At 36.5% G+C, this 24,091-nt stretch overlaps 1 protein-coding gene across 1 annotated transcript in view; it reads left to right on the forward strand.

The window, feature by feature from the left end:
• Positions 1-24,091, forward strand: part of TFAP2D (transcription factor AP-2 delta) — a 75,470-nt gene that overhangs the window by 14,585 nt on the left and 36,794 nt on the right. Inside the window, exons 4-5 of the mRNA XM_044674734.1 lie at positions 3,640-3,805; positions 3,999-4,117. Coding sequence (XP_044530669.1) covers positions 3,640-3,805; positions 3,999-4,117 — 285 coding nt within the window. The remainder of the gene's footprint in view (positions 1-3,639; positions 3,806-3,998; positions 4,118-24,091) is intronic.

The raw sequence follows: 24,091 nt of genomic DNA on the forward strand, positions 1-24,091 counted from the left end.
AAAGGAGAAGTCTTGTAATTAGTTGTGTTCATATCTCTGCATATACATGTGATCTTGAAAGAGAATGAAGATGAATGTGATGTATGCATATAATACCTTTCCTGCAGACATGCACTTAGGCTGTGTTTCTATGTATGTGCATGATAGTGTAGTGCTTGTAAATGGATTTAAAACTTTAAAGCACTATGTAATTGTTAGGTATTGCTATTATCGTGTAGAGAAGAGAGGAGAGGAAAGAAAAGGAGAAAATAGGAAAGGAAGAAAATGGGGGGAGAAAAAGGGAAAGAAGATAACAAAGAGAAGAGAGGGAAGCTGAGGGGAAGGAAAAAGAAGAGACAAGAATGAGAGAGAAGAGAGGAAGAAAAGGTAGGAAAGGAAAAGAGAGGGAGAGAGACAAATATTTTATTTATGTTTTTTAAAAAAGAATATTAACACACCCTTACCAATCTTCCACCTATGAGACAATACACCGAAGTACAAGGGTTTAAAAAAAAAGAATATTAACATTTTAAAACTGGAAGACTGGTTCACTTAATAACAATGCTCAAATCCAAGGATAATTAGAAAGAAGATGCTAAAGAATGAGCTTAATCTCTTTTCATTTTGACTCTTCCTGGTGTCATTTTAAAAAATTAACAGCACAAAAATGCACTTTCCCCCCCTATAATGAGAGAGTTGGGTGGGAGAGGAGAGTGAAGACTCAGAGAACAAGCTCCTCTCCTAGGAATTTTGGAACAATTTTCTTTCTTTTCCTATAAGAATATATTTTAGGAAAAAGAGTGAAGACTTTTTCAAGACAGGAAGGGTGGATAGAAAAATCACTGCATTTTCCTAGTGTTTGATTCAAAGACATTGAATCAAAGACATTTAATCTCGGAAACTAAGAGCAGATCTTCATATAGGAGCCAGAAACAAGGATCGTAGCTCCACTTCTTTTAAGTGGAAATAATAGTACGGAGGTCTGAAGAGAATGTTTCCGTCAGTCTCTACGGTGGTTTTCAGGTGCTCTCTTCTTCCTTTGCACCCAGCCCGTGTCTCATAGAAGTCATCCTCTCAATCCTCGTCCTAAGAGTTCCCCATCCTCCATCCTTTAGTAGGAAACATCTTGCTGTGAGCAACCGAAAAGCAGAAGAGGAACCAGGATAATCTTGTCTGAATTCTTGAAAATACAGGCTTTACGAGCTTCGGGATTTGATTCCTTGCTCTCAATATGATTTCTCTGCCCCAGGCTGTATGAAGGATGATGCACTCTGTTTCAAATGGCAGCCCCGACACATCCGCCCGTAGACAAACCACATAAACTTTTTGGATTTCAGAAAATCAAACTTCAGTTTCCTCCTCTGTAAATCGAGGAGATTTGACTAAATAGCATCTAGGGCTCTTTTAGCTAGAAATCTTTTATCTTTGTTCTCCGTTGCACTATTTCTCTTTCTCTTGTTCTTCCTAACCTTTTACCTGGTCCCTCCTCTCTTCCCCTAGTCCACCTGAGAAAATGGCTGTAGGTATTGAGAACCCCATTACTTCTGAAACCTGAGACTGTGTCAGCTTGTTACATGCAGAACTAGAATCCCAGACGGAATCCTTAAGCTCAGATCCCAAATGCTGTTTCGCTTTGTAGATTTGTGATTAGAATGATCATGGATCCCAGCAATGGTCCTAGTACTCCGAATTCTTTTTTTTTCCTTTGCCCAGGCTCACCTTCATCTTAATTTTTCGAGGGACGGGTTGGGGAAAGGGAAAGGATTGCAATGGTAAGGACTTACTGCTTTGCCCCCTTATACAGTCTACTGGGTGATTCTTCAGGGGTCAGTGGTCAGGGGAAAGCTAAGCTAAGGAGCAGGTTTCGCAAACCTTGAAAGAAACCGGGTTTGAATCCAAGGAGATTCTTTGTGCAGAGTTTAGAATTAATGCAGTCTCTCTTTTGCCCAGCTACCGGAAGATTGTGTGTGCAAGTGTCTTAATTTTTGTGCTGCACAAATAGTCTCTAGCTTGCAAATAGATTTGCAGAATTTTGATCAGCATTGTGCCTGAAACAGGACGACTGGTTCTGCAAAAGAATTAGAGCCTCGAAGATCTGAAGAGGGCAGGAGGTGGGTCAGTGAGCCAACAAACATTTATTAAGCGTTTATTACGTGCAAGTTATGGTGTTAAAGCGCTGGGAATACAAAAAGCAAAAACAAAACAAAGAACGAGCTACTCTCAGGGAGGAGGGAAATAAGCATTTAAGTAGAGCCTATTATGTGTTTATATATATATATACATACATACATATATATNCGCAAACCTTGAAAGAAACCGGGTTTGAATCCAAGGAGATTCTTTGTGCAGAGTTTAGAATTAATGCAGTCTCTCTTTTGCCCAGCTACCGGAAGATTGTGTGTGCAAGTGTCTTAATTTTTGTGCTGCACAAATAGTCTCTAGCTTGCAAATAGATTTGCAGAATTTTGATCAGCATTGTGCCTGAAACAGGACGACTGGTTCTGCAAAAGAATTAGAGCCTCGAAGACCTGAAGAGGGCAGGAGGTGGGTCAGTGAGCCAACAAACATTTATTAAGCGTTTATTACGTGCAAGTTATGGTGTTAAAGCGCAAGGAATACAAAAAGCAAAAACAAAACAAAGAACGAGCTACTCTCAGGGAGGAGGGAAATAAGCATTTAAGTAGAGCCTATTATGTGTATATATATATATATATATATTCTTTTATCACTATTATCTCATTTGAGATGAACAAAAACCTTCCTAGGTAGGTTTTATTATTATTCCTTTTTAATAGCTTAGGAAACTCAGGTTAAATGACTTGCTCCGAGTCACACAACTAATAAGCTGACTTGATTTGAAACTGGGTCTTCCTCATTCTGGGCTCAATGTCCATTGAGTCATCAGCTACCTCAAGGAAATTTATAATCTAATAGGGAAGTCAACATGAAAATAACCATCTCTCTCACTCTCTCTCTGTCTGTCTGTCTTCTTTATCTCACGGTCTCTCTTTATATATATGTATACACACACACACACACACACACACATATATACATCTATATATATATGTAACATACATATATATATAGATGTATATATACATATAGATGTATATATATGTGTATGTGTGTGATATGTTGGGGCAAGGGAAGTCTCAGAGGTAAGGCACTAAGAGTATAGAAGACTGGGAAAGATTTCTTAAGGAAGGAAGGGCTTTCACTGAGACTTGAAGGAAGCTAGGGAAGTCAGAAGGCAATGAGGAAGGAGAGAGAATATAGCCATAGGGAACAGTGAAAATGCTCAGAATTCACAGATGATTTGTCCTATTGGAGAAACAGCAAAGAGACCAGTGAATGGAAAACTAGGTAAAAGGTGAGCACTTAGACTTTATCTTGTCATGAATAGAGAGGTAAGATTAACTTGTGGAGAGTTGGGGTTTTAATTAAAAAATAGGAAAGTTTCCAAGTATAGGATGAGAGAAATAAGTTCCTTCTGGTCAACTGAGAAGTCTTTAGGATGTTAATTTTGTTAAATTGAACACTGCAATTGGCAGTTATGATCCCCACTGTGTCTAACAAAAAAAGTCTTGCATGAAACTCATGTACCCTTTATTTGGTCACTAATATGTGGATGTCTTTTTTTTCTTCTTTCTTTTTAAGGTGGCACTTGTGTGGTTAACCCCACAGACTTATTTTGCTCTGTCCCTGGTCGCTTGTCACTATTGAGTTCCACTTCCAAATATAAAGTGACCATAGCAGAGGTCAAGAGGCGCCTTTCACCTCCTGAATGCCTCAATGCTTCCCTCCTGGGAGGTATTTTGAGAAGGTAAGACAAAGTTTTTTGGTGGCTCTTAGGTGGTATACAGGGTCTTCAGTCCTATCTTTCTATACCACTCCTCTACTTTATGGACATCTGCTGGGTAAGATTCTTTCCTAAGTAAAATTCTTTGTGATCAAATCTCTCTGTGGCTTGACTCAGGTGAGTTTTCAAATGTTAGTTTTGTTTTGTTTCCTGACAGAGCAAAATCCAAGAATGGGGGACGATGCTTGAGAGAAAAACTGGATAGGCTGGGCTTGAATTTGCCAGCAGGGAGAAGGAAAGCAGCCAATGTCACCCTTCTAACTTCCTTAGTAGAAGGTAGGATTTTTGGTACTGAAAGGTAATAGGGTTCTATGGAGGGAGGGTATTTGGCATTTTTCAGTAATATGTTATTATACATTTGTGTGTCTTTTTGGTTGTTCTACTGTCAGTGAAGTATCATTTAATTTCATTGTTTTTTAACTGTGATGGAGTGGATTTCTCATTTAAAGGTAATAGTCCCTTTCAGTCAGTAAGCTAGGGAGATGACATAAAAAAAGGCCTGTGTATACTGAGCTCTTTAAATAATTCATTTTGTCCTACATTTATCATTGTTTATTTTATAGCTTAGATAAACCTGATTTTAATTTATTTTCATTATAAACAATTCATATAATAAAAGTAATGCCTCATAAAGGCTTATCAGATACACTATAGAGAGATTTTTCTTAAATTTCATTAGACAGTTTTTGTCTTATCATTGAATTTAATGGCATTAAGGAAAGGGAAACATGTAAGTGCTAAATTGCTAAAATTCAGTAATAAAATAATAGAACTCCATCTGCCAAATTTTTCAGTACTCTGAAATATAATTTGTTGAGGTCTGGTGACTGGAACTCATTGAAAACAGTTAGGAACATTTTACTATCACTTTATTTGAGTTTCAGTTACTAATTAGTTTTATTCTGTTTTTTTCTCATTTAAAGAACTTCATTCTTGTTAGAGAAAACAGAAGTAAAAAAATAATTATTATTAAATAGTTTTTTTCTCATTCTATTATCCAATGACTATCTCATACCTTTTGAGCAGCGATCTTCTATCATCTACCATATTCATCTTCCTATAGGGACAGCAAGAACTTACTTTCTATTTATTACTTTGACCTCCATTCCCCTTCTCATAAAAATCATTGAGATTATTAGAAACTAACATTAAAGTTTCTTATTCCTGGTGATGCTTTAGGGTTTTAAAGAACAAAGTTACCACAATATACATATCAATCTATGTTCATTCTAGAAAGATTACAAAAGATAGATAAGATGATAATGGCATAGAGCTTTTCCTCAAATCTGATGTAATGTAATACCTTTTTCTTTCTTTACATGTTAACTAGCTATTGAGACTTCCTATTAAAATCAGCAATTGGTGAAAACAACCAACTCAATTCTTCCCACGCATTTATTTTTTTTTTTACTGTTAGCTCATTAAATTAATTTTTAATGGCACCTTAGATTTTTGAAATGGCAAGGAATGACACTGAATATTATGTAAAAAGAAATGGTTGGAGAACAACTGTGGTTCGTATTTCTTTGGTGATTTTGCTATTAGGAACATAATCATTAGTGTGTTCAGGAATGATGTTTTGTGTGTGTGTGTGTGTGTGTGTGTGTGTGTGTGTGTGTGTACTAGCACTGAAATGGTGAAGGTAATCCCTGTGCAAGAGGATTTAGGGGTGGAAACTATGGGAGAAGCACAGAAATAGGCCCTCTTCTTGTTGTTGTCCATGACAAAGTGCCTAAACATGTATACATGAAAGGGCTATGCCACAGCTATTCTTGCAAGTATCCGTGCACGTGCATAGAATTCTCTCTGTTGTTCTCTGTCTGTCTGTCACTCTCTCTCACTCTCTTTCTCTCTAAATATACACATATGCACATATATATGTATCTGTATATATGACATCAAAATATTCTTTAATACTACATTAGTGAAGCATTGACCTATACCATCCCAACGCAAATAAACCTTCAGGTTTTTGTCTTTGTCACTCCCACCTCCCATTTAAAGATACTTTAGGTCTCATAGTTAAGTTCATATTTTGAGTTCTAGCCCAAGAATTGTCCTTAATTATTTATCAAATAAGTCTTAGGTGTTAAAACTGAGAGTGGTGCTGCTCATAGGGCATCATTCAAATTAAAACCTGCAAGATATAAAATAGTAAATATCTGATGGTGGGATGTCAGGTAATATGTATATTCCAGGATTGTGGAGGAAATAACTGAAGGCAGCAGGATCTTTTTTTTTATCCCTATCATACCACACAAGCAGTCACTTACTTAAAAAAACAAAAAAACAACCTTTACCTTCTGTCTTAGAATTCCTATTAAGTATCGGTCCAAAGGCAGAAGAGAGTTAAGGGCTACATAATGGGGGCTAAGTGACTTGCCCAGGGTCACACAGCCAGGAAGTGTCTGAGGCCAGATTTGAATCCAAGACCTCCCATCTCTAGGTCTGGCTCTCAATCCACTGAGCCACCCTGCTGCTCTTCAGTCACTTACTTCTAAGGTCATTACTTTCTGATTTCTGTGTGATATCTCATGAAAATGAGAATGGCATAATATTTGAAGAACAAGATGATGACAAGTAAAAATAGGGTCAAGCTTGATAATAGGTTAGAGGGGAGAATTCTCCTTGATTTTTGTTGACTATACTTTTTTGAGATACATTTTTTTATTCCTACATTAGGGTTCAGACCATAATGGGAGTTGGTGGCTTCTATCCAAACAAAGAAACTGTTCTTGAATAAATTCTTTAAGATGACTTTAGACACATGCAGGAAAATGGTTGACTAGATATGATTTTTTGATCTTCAGGAAAGTTGGAAATTGTCAGCCTTCCTCTGTTTTACGACTCCGTGACCCAGGTCCTTTATGGGGTAACAATAGGCCTAAATCTTTACATTGTGTCTATCTGGTTTCTTTATTTTAAGTTTTCATACTTATTAATTGTTTTCACATGCATCTTTTAAATGCTAAAGTCATAACATATAGAGGCATGGCTGTTGTGATTATTTTGGCTTACTTGTGATTTGATCTTCTTAAAATTAGTCTAAAAAATTCAGTGGAATGGTGGGGATAATAATGAGACTTGTACTGCTTCTATATCTCCCTAATTATGACCAGGACCTACACATTCCCAAATCTAGAGAGGTTCAAAAAATTCAGGTTGTAAGAATATTATATGTTTGAGGTTTTTTAAAAGGCCTGGATGTTACCAACCCGGTAATAATTTATAGATAATGTATTATTTATAGATATATAGATTTATAAGTTATAGATAATTTATAATTTATCGATAACATTTATTGAGAACTTGTTTGGAGCATGACTTATAATATGGGTTTTACTATTCAAGATATCAACTTTCTCTCAACAGCCTCTGAAAACCCAATCCTAACAGCATTTGGGGCAATATTTTTTTTTTCTGTAAGGATGCCATTGAACAATCTTTTACCAAGCAGCTCAAAAAACATTTATTAACCCTTAAAAAGACACTTTTGTCTTAGAAAAAACAGCACCCCTATTATTCAATCGTTCCTCCACATGTATCCTTCCTTCCTGGCTTTTGCCTAATTTGAGAGAGATAGTACTGCCTAGGAACCAATAGAGAGTATTTCTATTTTTTATGTGAAAGCTATTATACATGTTGTGAATGCTCAGTTTCTTATGCCCTGCCATCTGATCATTTGCTAACTTGAACCTTTTGGTATTAGTCCAGAACATAGATCTGTCCTGACTTATCATCATGCTTTTTGTGCCTGCATAAGCTTATAGTGATTTCTTCTCCCCCTTCGATAGGTAACACTTGACACATTTTTTTTTGTCCTTCTTAGCCTGGCAGAACTGCATTATAATTTTTATGCATGAATAATAGGGATAGATTTTGCACAGGAGGCATTATGTCATTTCTAGTCAAACCAAATCCACAAAATAGTGAAGTACTTTGTAATGCAAATTCATTAATAAGAAAATTTGTGTCACTTTGCACATCATAGAGAAGCTGGATAGCTTAGTGGACAGAGAAAAGAAGACCTGGGTTCTAAACCCACCTCTGACACACAACGACTGTGTGACCTTGGGGAAGTCACTTAAATTCTCAGTGTCCAGGCAACTCTTTACAAATAAAAATTGCACAGGGAAGCTAGGTAGCACAGTGGACAGAGTGGTAGACATGAAGAGGACCTGGGTTCAGATCTGGCCTTAGACCATTCCTAGCTTTGTGACTCTGGGCAAGTTACTTAATTCCAATTGCCTGACTGTTGCTTTTCTATCTTAGAATTTACCCCAAGACAGAAAGAAAGGGTTAAAAAGGTAAAAATTGCAGAAAATGTGCTTGTCAGCATTGGTGAAGGAAATTCTCTTATAGGAGGACCCTCTACAAAGGAAATGCCTCTCCCAATCCAAATCCTCCTTTCCCCAAACCCAAAACCCAACTCATATGAGTTTGGATTTATTTTTTAAAAAATAGCACAGATCTGCTTAGGAATCTATTGTAGGAAGAGCGATTTCCTGATATCTAGAAGACTGGCAAGTTCATAGAATTGTCTCCTAGTTGTAAAGTAGTATAACCCAAGCATGATAGATCCCCATTTCCATATGTTGTTCTATGTTCCTAAAACCTCTTTAGGTGCTACGATAATAATTAGCTTTACTTTAATTTTTTTCAGCTTTCGCCTTTGCTATAGATTTTCTGCCAGAAATATATATATTTAAAACTCTTAATTTCTATCTTAGCATCAGTTCTAGGTTAGAAGAGTGAACAGGGCTAGACAATCAGGCTTAAGTGATTTGCCCAGGAACACACAACTAGAAATGTTCATGGCCACATTTAATCCCAGATCCTCCCAATTTCAGGACTGGTGCTCTAATCCACTGTTCTACCTAGCTGCCCATAAACATACTTTTAAAAACCCCTCAAACTTTTTACCTTCTGTCTTAGAATCAATACTAATTATCAGTTCCCTGATAGAAGAGCAGTAAGGACTAGGCAATCAGGGTTCAGTGACTTGCCCAGGGTCATATAACTAGGAAGGATCCAAAGCCAGATTTGAACTGTTTCACTTGAGCTGTCTCACACATCAGGTGTAACACAGGACACATCCCTAAGTGGGAAAAGATTAGCTGTTGCATTGTGCATCGCCTCATTTTCCAACTAAAGCTTGGTGGGCGCTTGGATAGTTTCATCACCCTCTTGCTTAGTCAGTTGCCTTGGCACCATCCCATTTCCCTTTCTCAGTTCCACATGATGAGCCTCTAATTGGGTTAGTTCAACTTGCATTGCCATCACCACTTGTTTAATCATTTTCACCAAAAGTATTTAGTCTTTTAATGAATGCTACCACTACTGTTTACATTGGTAGGAGCATAAGACTAGGAGCATCACCAGTGGTACATTTGAGAGGATTCTTCTCAGAGACAGATCCAAAATGGGACTTATGACTTTAAATCCCATGAAATTATAGAGGTATTCTCTTAATATCACCAGAAAGAAATAAGGAATCATTGAAAAATGCAAGTACAACAATTCCATTGTACTAGTTATAATTATCTCCAGCCTGGCCCAGGTAGGTCGAACTCAACCATCACGAGTTCAGTCCTGAATGTCTCTGGAGACCTGTTTCATCCTATAAACCAACCAGGGAGGATTAAATAGTGTCAGGAGTAGCTAGTAAGGTTTGGGGAATCTAGTCAGTGAGGTCAGGGCTTAGGGAGCGCCAAGAAAAAGAAGGAACTCCAGTGAGGGAGTTGTAGAAGGGGGGAGGCTAGTGAGAATCCCTCAGAGCTAGGGAACCCCAATTCCTTAATTCTCCCTTCATACTTCTTTGTTGTTCCAGAAGAAATCCCTTTTTCCTGTTTTTTACCAACTTGTCTTGGAGACTTAAATCGTACTGGTCCCAGTGAAGCAGGCTCTCAGGCTTACTTCACTGAGGGCTACTGAGGAATCAAATAAACCTCAGTATCTCAACAACATCCTCAACACCATCATTATTAGAATCAGTTATTTCAGAACTCAGGACCTTCTATCTCCAGGCCTGGTTCTCTATTCTCAGTGAGCTCTCTATCCCCAGTGAGCCACCTCATTGTCCATCAGAAAGCTCTTTTAAAACATTTTTAGAATGCTTTAAAATAATTTACACAGTCTCTATAGATCAGGGTGTCCCCCCCCCAAATAATAAAAAAAAGGTGTCCCAAAGATTTTAGTGCAGTTTGAAGTTTGTGGCAATTAAACTGCACAAAGATTTTTGGGGCACACTGTCTGGTTTTGCTATGCTTCCTAAGCCATGATAAACACTATAAGCCGATGGACTACGTCTTGTTATTTCCCTAATATCAAGTATAGGGATCAACAATATTTTTTCTTTATTTTATCTTCATTTTATTTCAGTAACAAATTTACACATGGGTTTTCCAATGTTACATGATTCATGTTGTCTCCCCTCTTCCCCTGCCCCTCCCAGAGTGACCAAGCAATTCCACTGGATCAACAATATTTTTAAAAATCTGATTCAATTCCACATTTGAGTTTGTTAAATTCAGTTGAAGTTGGATTCTAATTTATTCTTTACTTAAGTGAAATCTACATATATGTCCTAACACATGTACACACATAATTAATAATGATGATAGCATATGTATTTGTTTAAGATTTTCAAAATACCCTACAATATATTTCATTTGATCCTTTCCAAAACCTTGTTAGATGTCTATTATTTTGTAGAAAAGCAACCCGAGGCTGATAGAGGTTATAATTTATGTTGGTCATACAGCCTGAAGCAAGATCTGAACTCAGTACTTTCTAACTCCAATTCTATTGTCCTATTTTCTTGGCTGTCCAGTCCTGAAAAGGGAGAAAAATCTGTAAAAAATCACTTTGTAGCTTTTGGTCATAGAGGAGGTTTTTTCGTTTGTTTGTTTGCCTCTGTGATGAAAAATAGCTTAACTAATTTTTAAAATTAAATTGTGAGATTATTTGACTTGATTGATCAAATAGGCTAGATAGCTTCACAGACAATATTAGTGAATCAATTCAGAGAGAATAATCAACCAATCAATTAACCAACTGGCACTTATTAAGCAGCTACTACGTGTTGGCACTGTGCTAATCACTGGGTCCTAGTATGCAGAATCATCTGAACCCTCTTCCTCTGACATTTTTCCCCTTCTTGACAAACTGATTTTATACTTCAAACACTTTTAACTACTGGAACAAGGCAGAGAATACTTTTGATGACTGTCCTTCTGTAAACCCAAAGCTTCTATCATTTGGCCCCTTTCCTCCTCCTTCCCGTTCCACAGAATTCACATTTTCCAACCTGGAGACTGAAACATCAGGAATTGTAGTGCCAGAGTCAATAAGTGAGGCAAGATAGCAATTGCAAAGATAGAGAGATAGAACCATTACTGATAGGACTAAGATATTAGCAGAGCTCAGGTTCAAACATTAGCAAAATGTTGGGTGGTGGTGGTTACCTTCCGTCTTAGTGTCAGTTCTCAGAAGAATGGCAAAGGCTATTCAATCAAGGTCAAATGACTTAGCTAGGGTCACAGTGTTAGGAAGTGTCTGAGGCCAAATTGGAGCCCAGGTCCTCCCAACTCCAGATCTGACACTCTATCCAAAGTGGCTCCTAGCAAAGTGTTTTAATTAAAAAATTTAAGGGATTAGGGTAAAGACTTGAGAAGTACTTGATTACCTCACTTAAACAGAACTGGTCAGGGTCTTTAGCCTAAATCCCTTAAGGAAAATGACCAGCTGTAGGGATCAGGGTCTACTTAACAACACCTCCCAGCCCAGAAAAGTTTCGTCTTCTCTCCATCCCTGACAGGACTGAAAGCATCTGGGCTCTGGTGATAGTATATTTATGTCTTTGTGTTATAGTTAGGCTCCGTCAGCTTCTGCAATTGCCACCTCTGACTTGGTATAGAAGAAAAAAGCACCTGAATTTAGATTAAGGGGACCCGTGTTCAGTGTCTAGCTCTTCCTCCTACTAGCTGAATGGTCTCGAGCAACTCATTACTTGGGTCTGTTTGGGTTTGTTTCCTCATCTGTTAAAAAAATGTTAGACTAGATGGCTTCTGCGATCCCTTTCAGCTTTAAATCTACGATTCTATGATCTATAGTCTCTCATAGGATTATCTTTTTGTTTGGGTGGTTTTTAGAAATGTGTCAAGATCGTGTCCAGATATTCCATAGCTCTCCTCTCCCCAACAACCTTAGTTTACCAGAATATACCTACATAGACACTGAGACAGATTGGGTGAAAGCTGTAAGAGTGTTTGAAAGGGTGTCCTCTTTCTAAGTCCCAGCCCCTTTGAGAAGCATCTAGGAGTGTGTTAGAGCCAGCACCAACCAGCTCCAGAGATCACTGTTAAATTTACAGCCTGAGCATTTATATTCATGTTCTCTCCCTCTCTTCTTCCCTTCCTCCTCCCAAAGCTGACAAGCAATTCCACTGGGCTATACATGTAATTTCACTCAATACCTATCTCTATATTATTCATTTTTATAATAAAGTAAGTAATCTTTTAAAACCAAAACCCCAAATCATATACCCATATAAACAAGTGATAAATCATATGATATAGTGATTCTTTAACTGGTCAGACACATTAGTCAACTGAGGGATCCCTCAGACTAAAGATCAAATACCTTAAAACACCCGCAGCTAATCCCCACTCATGAATTTCCCCTCCCCACTCCAGTTTTTAAGGCATAAAATTCTAGTGTCTATAATCTCTTTCTGAGAGGAATACAGCCTATATTTTGTTCAGTCATTTTTCAGTCTTGCCCCATTTTTTTATGTCTCCATTTGTGCATTTTGGGGGCACAGATATCACAGTGGTTTGCCATACAAACAAGGCTAAGTGACTTTCTCAAGGGCACACAGCTAGTAAGTGTCTGAAGCTAAACTTGAGCTCTGTGGCACCACCTAACCGCCCTTACATTGTAAATAAAACCACTGAAAATGTTCTAGTGAAAGAAGGGGAAATGACTTAAAGCACAATATTCTTAGCCTGCTTTTTCTTACTAAAGCCTTTTGTTTTGTTACAACATCTTTATAGCTTCCAGAGAAGCACGCATCTGCTTCCAAGATGGCCTCTAGCCTCTCTCTCAATTATAACCTTGATTTAAGTTCTCTTAACCAAGGTTGGGTTCTTGGGTTTGTTTCTTCGTTCTGTGGTAGAAGAATGTGGCTATGCTCCCTATAAAACCAGTCCTTCCTTCCCCCCACCCCCCACCAATCTAACACACTCCACCGAGATAAAAGTATTTCTGAATTACTAAATATTAACATTGTGTCGTATCATTTTAGAGCTAAAAAGGACACTAAGGAACATTTAGCCCATATTTTCAATATTACAGGTGAGGCAGTTAAGGTTCAAAGAAACATTGATTTTCCTAAATATACATAGCTACTTGGTGATAGAAATAAGACCGAAATCCCAGTTTTCTAACTCCAAGCCTAGTACTTCTCTCACCATGACCACATAAATTACAAAGAATAGTGTAACCAGATCACTTAATTAAAACACCATTAGATTATTTAACAATGATGTAACCAGATTTCTGGCTGTTTAACTGTGTCTATTTCTTCATGACCATTTGGGGTTGTCTGGGCAAATACCAGGGGGCTTTGACATTTCCTTCTCTAACTCATTTTTCAAATGAGGAAACTGAGGCAAAGTTCAATGACTTGTCCAAGATCACACAGCTAATTTATGAGGCTAGATTTAGGAAGATGAGTTTTCATCCCTTCAGACCCAAAACTCTTCTATCCGCTGCACCACACCTAGTTATCCCTCTTTGTGTTTAGTTTTTCACTTTAGTAGGTTTTCTTAGAGGACTGAGAGAATGGATGAGTTGATAATTATTTATTGTGGTGAAGAGAGTTCTAACTCTGACAATCAATAGCTTTGTGATCATGTACAAAGTCACTTTAAGTTCTTACTGCCCAAGACCCTAAGTAATAGAATGGTTGCTGATTTCAGTATGAGTTGTTTAAGAGCACAGAGTGTTTTGTTTTTTTCTTCAAACTTTATATCCCTATTATTCAGCACAGTGGTTGGTATAGTAGACACTTACTAATAGTTGCCTTTTGACTGTTGATTAGACTGATTTATACTGGTAGAAGGAGTTGCCTTACCAGAATAAAATCAGTTATGGACCAAAAAAGGAAATTAATTCATAATCAATAATAATTTTGTTATTATTAACATTGATAAATCAATTTACCATTTACAAAATGGTGTTCTTACATTTGCGGTAGATAGTGAAAATACTAATACTTCTTTATTGTAAAATAAGAAAGCAGCTCAAAAGGGTTAGATGACTCACCTAAGATCATATACTTTGTATATTCAAGAAGCAGGGCTGAAATCTAATCTTACTCCTGATTTACTTTGATTCACTCTATGTAATGAATCAGAGGCTAATGGTCTTTCAATCAGGGTGAAAAATGGAGATAATTTGACTCAATGATCTTGCCTTGATATTTTACTTTTATAAAATGCTTTACTAACATCATGAAATATACTTCATAATGACCACAAGAGATAATTTCTGTTCATTGTATTATGGACATGAATCAATGTTATTTGATAGTATCCTGTAGTTACCTTCTTTATTTGTTTACTCACATCCTGGCTCCTTCTGTCCCCCACATGATCTTTCTTTACTAGTTTTATTCCTTTTTAATGGACTTAAAGGGTCAAAAGGGATATAGATATAAGGCAGGGGAAAAGTGCTAAAAATTCAGACCCATAACTTTCTTTCTAGTCTTAAAATGTAGCACTTGCTTTCTTTTACACTACCTTACTTTCTAGTTGGGCTGAGCTATGTGTCAAATCTGGTTGCAGGCAGCAACTCTCCTACATCTTATCTAACATAACTCTTGTCCATGTTGTTGTTGCTAAATTCTGTCAGACTCTTCTGTGATCCCACAGCTCATAACTCTCCAGGTTCTTCTATCCTCTACTATCTCTTGAAGTCTATCCAAGATCATGTTCATTGTTACCATTACACTATCCATCCATGGCTTCTTCTTTTGTCCCCAAATTTTGCCTTCAGTTTTTCCCAGTGTCAGGGTCTTTTCCAATGAGCCTTGTCTTCTCATTTTGTAGCAAAAGTATTTAAGCTCCCTTTTCAGTATTTGACCTATTAGCAAATAGTCTGACTTCATTTCTTTGAATATTCGTTGATTCAATCTCCCCAGCTCTTGAAAGGACTCAAAATTCTCTAATTTTCAAAAATTGAAAAGCACCAATTCTGCTCCTGTGGAGCTCAGCTTTCCTTAGAGTCCAACTCTCACGGGCAAATATCCTTTTTAGAACTGGAGTAGGCAAGGCACAATTATATTTCAGTTCTTTCCTCTTGACTTGTTTCTTCACATAATACTTTACCTGGCTGACTTATTCATGGTTCAACCTTCTTCCAGGCGGAGGAAAGTGGGATGAAAAGTTTGTTGCTTTTCAGTGATGTTAATAGTGGGGCCGGACACAGTCTGACAACAGTAAATAGTCCTTAGTTTTCTCCCAATAAAAACCCCTCTAGTCCAAACTCCTCAGGATATAGTTAAAGAAACTGAGACCCAAAGAGGTTAAATCACTCAAACAAGATAATATGGATAGAGTCAAAAATGACTTCTGAGCTGAGGTTCTCTTACCCTAGAGCCAACGCTCTCCTTATTGGGACACACTGAGGAAGCAGGAAAGTGAATAAATTAATATCTTTAAAACCCTGCTTATGCTCACAGAAGTACCTGAGTCACAAAGGTAAATGTATATAAGTTCATTTAACACACTAGTAGTAGACCAAGAACTAATGCATTTGATGTTATTGTTTTTAGGATGCTGCCTACCTTGAAAAGTGACACAATTACTTACTGTTGTTGTTGTTGTTGCTGTTTTTCATTTTTGAAGAGGGCTAATGATATCATAACTTTATGCTTTCCCTTGCTTGTGAATTAGATTTAAGTGAGGCAAAAGTGAACAAAGACCACAGCCACAAAGTCCACAGTCTCTTTTCCAGACATCAAGGTCCAGTGGCAAGGCAGAATTCAGTGTGACTCCATAAATTTACTTACTATAAAATGCTCTACAAAACATATATCTTCTTTATTCTCCTGGGTACAAAGATGTTTAAATTCTTCTTAATTCTCTTCATTCACATTTTGTACTTCAACAATACACTCTCTAAATAGACTTAAGTTCTGCTTTTCTCAGTTTTTGAAATGCCTAACTTTACCAGAGAAATGATAGATAAAAGTTTTTTAACTCCTCATGTCTAATAGTAGATGGAGTGCTAGGTCTAGAGCAAGGAAGATTTTAGTTCAAATCCTCGCTCAGGTACTTGCTTGGGTTTGTGACCCTGTGCAAATCCTTTAACCTGTATCAGTCTCATTTTTCTCCTCTGTAAAAATGAAGATGATATGATTATACCCATCAATATGAAATAAATATAATATTTTATTTTTAAGGTATGAAAATAATTACAATATGGCAGCTACCTCCCATGCCTGTCAAGGATATAATCAGATAATATTTGAGAAGTGCTTTGCAAAATCTTAAAGTACTATAGAAATGCTAACTGCTATTATTATTCATTACCATTATCTTTAATTAAACAGCAATAGAAATCAGTCAATTCTTCATTCCCACCTAGGAATTAAGTTTATGATTAAGTCTCTGAACTAATGGAAGAAAATATGGCTCATATTGCTTGTTATTACCATTTTTTTCACACTCCGTGGCTGTCAGTTTCTCTAATTTATACTTTCTAAATTTTTACCCTGCTTTTGGATCCTAGAAATATAGTATATTAAGCAAAGACCAACAGATAAGCAGCTTCTAAATTCTAGTCCTGGTTCTAAAAATGAACATTCCTTTATATTAATCAGAGATGTAGGGGTCATGAGAGATCATCTAACAATCATTTGTTGAGAAACAAATCTATTTATTTTAAACCTTCACCTTCCATTTTAGAATCAGTACTGTATTGGTTCCAAGGCAGAAGAGCAATAAAGGATAGTCATTGACTTGCCTAGCGCCACATAGCTAGGAAGTGTCTGATGACAGATTTTAATCCAGGACCTCTTGCCTCTAGACCTGACTCTCTATCAACTGAGGCACCTAGCTGCCCTCAAGAAACATATTTAAAAAAAATTAAGAACCCTCTTTTATATTTAGAAGTAACTGAGACATACAGAGATTGAAGATGTCTTGAAGACTGTTAAATAGTAAATGCAGGGAAACTGAAGAATTTCTTTCCTTTTGTTGGTGTTCAGATTCATTTGTGTCCAATTCTTTGTGCCTTCTCCATTTGGAATTTCTTGGCAAAGATACTAAAGTGGTTTGTCATTTCCTTCTCCAGCTCATTTTACAGAAGAAGAAACTGAGACAGACAGTTAAGCATCTTTTGTCCAGAGTCACACAGCTAATGTGCCCAAGGCTGAATTTAAACTCAGGAAGAAGAGTCTTCTTGACTCTAGATCTGGCACTCTATGCCACCTAGCTTCTCCTCTATCCCTTCACTAAATATCTCATAGGCATTTGATAAAGTAGAATCAATTCCTGTTTGCCTGGGACTGTTTTGTTAGAGTTTTAAAATAAGACAAAAGGACCAGAGAATCAGAGTCTCCCAGGAAGCTGTCTTTGACCCTATGCTACTTAACATTTTTATTGATGACTTGGACAAAGGCATATATGGTATTCTTATCAAATTTGCATATAATGTGAAACTGAAAGTGATACTTAATATATGAATGAATATTTTAACAAGATTAAAAAATATCTCAAAAGGCTAGAATGTTAGAGCAAATGAAATAAGCTGAAATTCAGTAGGGATAAATGTAAGTTGTTTACTTCTATTAAGAATCAACTTTACCAATACAAAACAAGGGAGTCAGGTGTTTAGGTAGAAATTAGTCTGAAAAAGTTCTGAGAGTTTTAGTGGATTGTAAAGTCAGCATAAATCACAAACACGGTGCTCATCCAATAGATATAGAATTATATTATATAGATAAACCCTCCATTGTTACAGATGACAACTTTCCCCCACCTTCTTATTCAACATAACTCTTATCCGTGTCCTTCTACAAATACTTTTAAGGAGTTCACATGAGGGTCTTCCTCTAGGTTTTTTGCAGGGGATGGGTACTAGTATAATATTTGGTTTTTCCATTGATATGTGGCAAGCCTACCTCATTTTCTGGTCATGTCATGCATCTCTTTGATGATGTCTTTTATGCCATTTATTGAGCATAAATGATCATTGGTAACATACTACAGCCTATTTATAGCCACAATACATTTCTCTATGCCATTTGGATAATGAACAATTTTGAATCTTTTGAAGACTGTTGGCATCATGATTCACAAACATAGAACATCCCTAGGAGAAAATTAGTGTTAAAAAAAGAGGTTTGGTTTCAAAAGAATGCTTAGGATTATTGCAAACACTGCATAATTTCCCAAATAAGATCTAGTTTCCTCTTTTCTTCTATTTAATTCTGGACCAAGTTTATTGTCCATGTCCAACATAGATACTGGTGAACTAACTCGATGGATTATCCATCCAACTGCATGTCATAATCTGGGTTCTGCAGTGGCTATGAATCTAATTTAGATGTCTCTGTGGCCTTCTAGGGCTTGATGCGATCCACACAAAGTCATTTGCAATCAAGGAGATCCAAAAGACTTTATTTACCATGTGTAGGGAATCAATTTGGACTCTGTGTTGAATATCCTCCACGATTCTGACAAATTGTGATGCAATAACTAGAAAAGCTAATGCCATCTTAGTCTGAGCTGAGGGGAAGAGTGTCAGTAATGAAGGAGGAAATGTTCTTACTATATTTAGCTTTAGTCAAAATACATATGGAATACTGCATTTGGTTTAGAGAACTATAGTTCAGGAAAGACATTGACAAGTTGGAGAAGCAGATGACCAAGATTTTGAAGGCCCTTGATCTGATATCATATGAGAAACAAAGAAAGAAGCTAGGAATTTTTAGACTGGAGAGGAGAAGACATAACTGATTTGAAGTGTTTGAACCATTACTATATAAAAATAGAGTTAGACTTGTGCTCATTCCCAGCGGGTAGAAATAGGGGTTAAAGTAGAAGTTGTAGAGAGGTAGATTCGGGTTCAGTATAAGAGAAAATTTGCTAACAGAGCTATATTCCAGTGAAATGGATTTCACCAAAAGACAGGGGTTTCCACTTATTAGCAGTCTTCAGGCAAAAGCTGAATGGCCATTTGAATATTTCATAGAGATGGTTTATGTTGGGGTCTGAGTTGGAATAAAAGGTCTCACTGATCCCCTCTAACTCTTTGATTATGTTTTTTTAACAAGACTATTGTTCAAATTAACTACTAAAATATATTTTAAATGCTTCAAGTATGAATGACTGTTGTTTTGATAAATAATATATCAATCTAACTCAAATAGATGTAGTACTAGAGAGCATTTTACTGTAATAGATTTGATTATTTTGGTTATTCTATACAGTGATGTAGTCTTGTACATGAGCTTTCTGAGTTATGCCCATAACATCAATGTCAAAGTGAGCCTTTATTACATTCTAAAAATTGTCTTTTTTCATTTAACTCATTCAAGACAATAACCTAACAAGGATAGCTGTTTTTACTCTTCAGGAATCATCAGTTACATAAAGATGATTTGTTATTTCCCGTCTTGTTCCTTAAAAAGTTAAGGTCATGACCATGTGATTTTCAGAATCAACATTTAAATGAACTCAGGAATTTTTAGCACATATTCATTTGTATGATTTCTTCTTGTTGTAGTGGGAAATTGCTACAATGATTTTTTTGAGATGGGATCATTCCTATGAAAATCGTTATTCTGTAATTGTTTCTATTGAGACACCCTCCTAGTGTCATAGGATTATAGAATTGGAAATAACCCTAGGGATCATGTAATCAAATTCCTTTTTACAGATGAAGAAACTGAGGACTAATTTGGCTAAGTTATTTGTTCAAGGTCATAAGATAGTAATTAATGGGGCCTTCTGATGTATATGACAAGTTTGTTTGGAAAGCAACCTTCCAAGCCTTTTCTCCTATTTCTCAATATAAAGAATAAAAACTCTCCCTTCTTAGTAAAAACTCCAAATGATTAAGATTTTGACAGTCAAATAAAATTATTATAATTAAGTCTGTGAAAGAATATGAAGATCTGTTATCTCAGGACAATTATTTATATTATTTCTATTTCATTGCCTCAATTTTGTTTCATTCAATTTAATTATTTTATCATAGCCATCTTACTACTATCTTGCTTATCTTACTACAGTATCTTAAATTCTAATTAAAATGAAAAGTCTTAATTTCTGTATATCATTTATTTGTTAAAAAATGATATCATTTACCTAGATTTTTCTCTTTGGATTCTGCGATATAACATAAGAAGGCTTGTAGCTTCAGGAAGAGGATGAAATTTTCTATTTTATGCCTTTTTGTATCATTTACATTGACTGGGATTCTGCCATCCTCAACACAGAATCCAGTAAGATAAAATGTGCAAAGTTCTTTGGAAATCTTTAAGTGCTACATAAATGTCATCTATTATTGAAAGATAGCATATTGTAGTAGATAGAGTTCTAAAACTATATCTGGGAGACGTGGGTTGGAATTCCCCCTCAGTCACTTACCAGCCCTGAAACCAAGTTATTTAACCTCTTAGAGGATGATTCCTCATCTTTAAAATGGGAATAAGTTATACTTCTACTACTCGCCTCACAGGGTTTTAGGAAAATGTTCTGCAAAACTTAACATGCTAACAAAATATTAATCACTCATTGGAAATCAAGGTTCTCTGTAACTGAAGAAAATTTTTTCTATAAGCAGCCTCTATTGTCATTTAGGAAAGACTTGGAGTAGATTTATTGAACTTGCAGTTGTGGTCAGAAGAATAAATAGCCTTGTAAACATCCCTTCATCCTGCCTCCCAATTGGGAATATTTGCAATGAGCGAAATGAAATGAGTTGTATATTGCATCAATGGGAGACATAAGAAAGTGAGGAGGCTTATCAGCAAATGGAGCTCTCTCTCTTTTTTTTTAAGCTGCATGTATTAAACTTTCCTAATAAGTGAGAGTGGCACTTCACCTCATCCTTTCCAAACTAGTCTCTACAATTAAACTTGTTTTCTCGAGCATATATAAAGGGAAGCATTCTCTCCTCTGCGCAAATTAATGAAAGATTTCCATCCTTAGGAGGTAACTATATGGCATAGTGGATAGAGTACTGAGACTAAAATCAAGAAGATCTAAGTTCATATCCAGTCTAAAAGAGCAGCTGTGTGACCCTGGGCAAGTCACTTAACCTGGCTGCCTCAGTTTTCTCAACTGTAAAATGGACATAATAATACCACTTTGATCTTGGGGTTGTTTTGAGAATTAAATGGGATTACATTTGTAAATAGCTTAGCATAGTTCTTGGTACATTGTAGGCATTTAATATTTTTTCATTCATTCATTCATTCCTCCTTGCATATTCTTTACCCACAAGGCAAAATGAACTTAGCTCATTTTGTCCCATGATAGAAGATTATGAAAAGATAGAAGACACAGGTTCTCTTCATTATCATACAAGTCACCTCTTCCAGCATCTTTTACATTGTGCTTCTGACCATAGAAGGACTATTTTCTAAATTCTCACGTGTCTTTTAAGAATCTATAGCAAATGGTTTGGTCATACCTTTATCTTGACTATCATGGATGGTTTTCATTCATTCATTCTTTCATTCATCCATCCATTCCTTCTTCCTTCCCTTCCTCTCTCCCTCCTTCCTTCCCTCTATCAATTCATTCCTAGGTCCTCACACCCAAAGTTTATGTGGTTTGATATACACATTCTAGCTCCGTATCAGTGTGTCTTCACTTGCCATTCCATTTGGTGCAGCATTGCTGAACATCCTATAACAATGTTATCTCACAAGCACAAAAAGCAGTAAACATAATTGGGGGAGGGAAGGATCTGACTGTCAGTGTAAATGTAAATAGCAGCTGTTCTGTTCAAACTGTTTTAAGAGCTACTGCACGGTAAGGTTTTTGCATAAAGTAGACCAGATCCCCATGAAGCAGGTTTTAGCAGGAAATTTAATAAAAATGTTATCTTCCTGTTTGCACCATTTTTCTTCTCTCACTATTGAATAAATAGGAATTATGACAAAGAGTAGAGAAAAAAAATCCAATAATTCTACTATAACTTCCTAAAGGCTTTTTAAGTATGTGTTCTCATATAACTGATTCAATATGTAGCTATGCATAAGGGAACAATTAAATCTACTATTAAAGGATAATAATACTTATATAGTTACTCCGTGACTCAAATGAGACTTGAAGTCCACACTTGTTGTGGGGACAATTTTCCTTCTAGGTAAAATTTATTCAGTCATTTCGGTCATGCCTGATTGTTCATGACCCCATTTGGGGTTTTCTTGGCAAAGATCCTAGAGTGATTTTCCATTTACTTCTTCAGCTCATTTTTACAGATAAAGAAACTGAGGCAAATAAGGTGAAGTGACTAGTCCAGGATCACACAGCTAGTGTCTGAGGTCAGGTCTGAATCATGATGAATTTTCCTGACTCCAGGGCCATCACTCTATCCATTGTGCCACCAGCTGCTCATTAGATTAAATAGTAATCATTTTAGAGTTAGTTGCGATTTTAGACTTTATGTAATCCAGTCCCTTCATTTTGCAGATAAAATGTATCCTGGAGATGTTAAGTGAATTATCCAAAGTCACACAACTACTAAATGATAGAATCTGAATTTGACCCAGAATCTCTCACTTCAAATTCAGGACCTTTCCATTTTTGGCAAATCCTGTCAGACAACAGGAATTAATTAAGCACCTACTATATTTCAGGCACTGTGCTAAGTGCTAGACATATAAAGAAAGAAGGGAAAAATACAGTCCCTCTACTCAAGGAATTCACCATCTAATGGAGGAGGCGGCCTGCTGACAAACTCCATATGGACTATCTATATACATATATTTATATATGTATATCTATCATCTATCTCTATCTCTGTCTTTGTCTATATCTAACTATCATGGAGAGAGAGAGAGAGAGAGAGAGAGAGAGAGAGAGAGAGAGAGAGAGGGAGAGAGAGAATAAACTGGAAATAAACTCAGAGGGCAATCATCAGCACTAATGGAGATAATAAAAGCTTCTTATAGAATGAAAGGGATTTTAATTGGAATTTGAAGGAAACCAGGAGACAGAAATGAAGAGGGAGAGAATACAAGGCATTCATCACAACAATTGAAAATGATGGAGTCTCCTGGGGTGACTTCTCTGAAGAAGAGCAAGGAGTGCAGTATAACTGGATCTAAGAGTTTGTAGAAGGGAGTAAAGTATAAGAACTCTGGATCTTCATGGACTGATGCAGGGTGAAATAAGCAGAACCAGGAAAACATTGTACACAGTAATAACAATATTATGGAATGATTAACTATGATAGACTTAGCTATTAGCAATACAATGATCCAGGACAATTCTGAGGGACTTATGACAAAGAGTGCTATCCTGCTCTAGAGAGAGAACTGCTAGAGTCAGAATGTAGATGAAATCATTGTTTATTTGGGTTTATATTTGGGGGTTTTGGCTTTATAAGATTACTCACAAAAGTCAAAAGTGAACAATATGGAAATATGTTTTACACGATGATACACATACAACCCAAATAGAATCATCTGCCAGCTCTGGGAGTGGGGAGGGAAAGAAAGGATGGAGATAAGTTTGATCATATAACTTGGGAAAACTTGTGAGGAAGTTTGTTATTATATATAATTGGTATAGAAAAAAAGTATAAGAAATCTGGAAAGATAGGAAGGGGCCCAGGTTATGAAAGGTTTTAAAAGTCAATCCCAGAATTTTAGATTTGATCTTAAATAGGGAGCCACTGGAATTTGTGGCATAGAGGGAAGGGGTGATATGTTCATATGTGGACTTTGGGAAGAACATTTTGACAGTTGAGTAGAAGAATGCTTAGGAAATAACCAAGTATCTTAGAACTATGGAAGGGCTGAGAAATATTTTTAGTTTCAGTCAGTGACTGATTTTAAATGATCTTGCCGTTTATCTCTCTTTTTCTTTTCCTCTGAAGATGCCAATCGTCTTGGCTCATGTTAAGCTAGTCCCTTTCAAATGGCCCCACATGAGGATAATCTTGTTTTCTGTTACTACCTAATTGTGCTCAGTGGTGACCATGTGTTATTTCTTATGT

The sequence above is a fragment of the Gracilinanus agilis genome, chromosome 4 (genome assembly GCF_016433145.1).
Source record: "Gracilinanus agilis isolate LMUSP501 chromosome 4, AgileGrace, whole genome shotgun sequence".
Taxonomy (NCBI): domain Eukaryota; kingdom Metazoa; phylum Chordata; class Mammalia; order Didelphimorphia; family Didelphidae; genus Gracilinanus; species Gracilinanus agilis.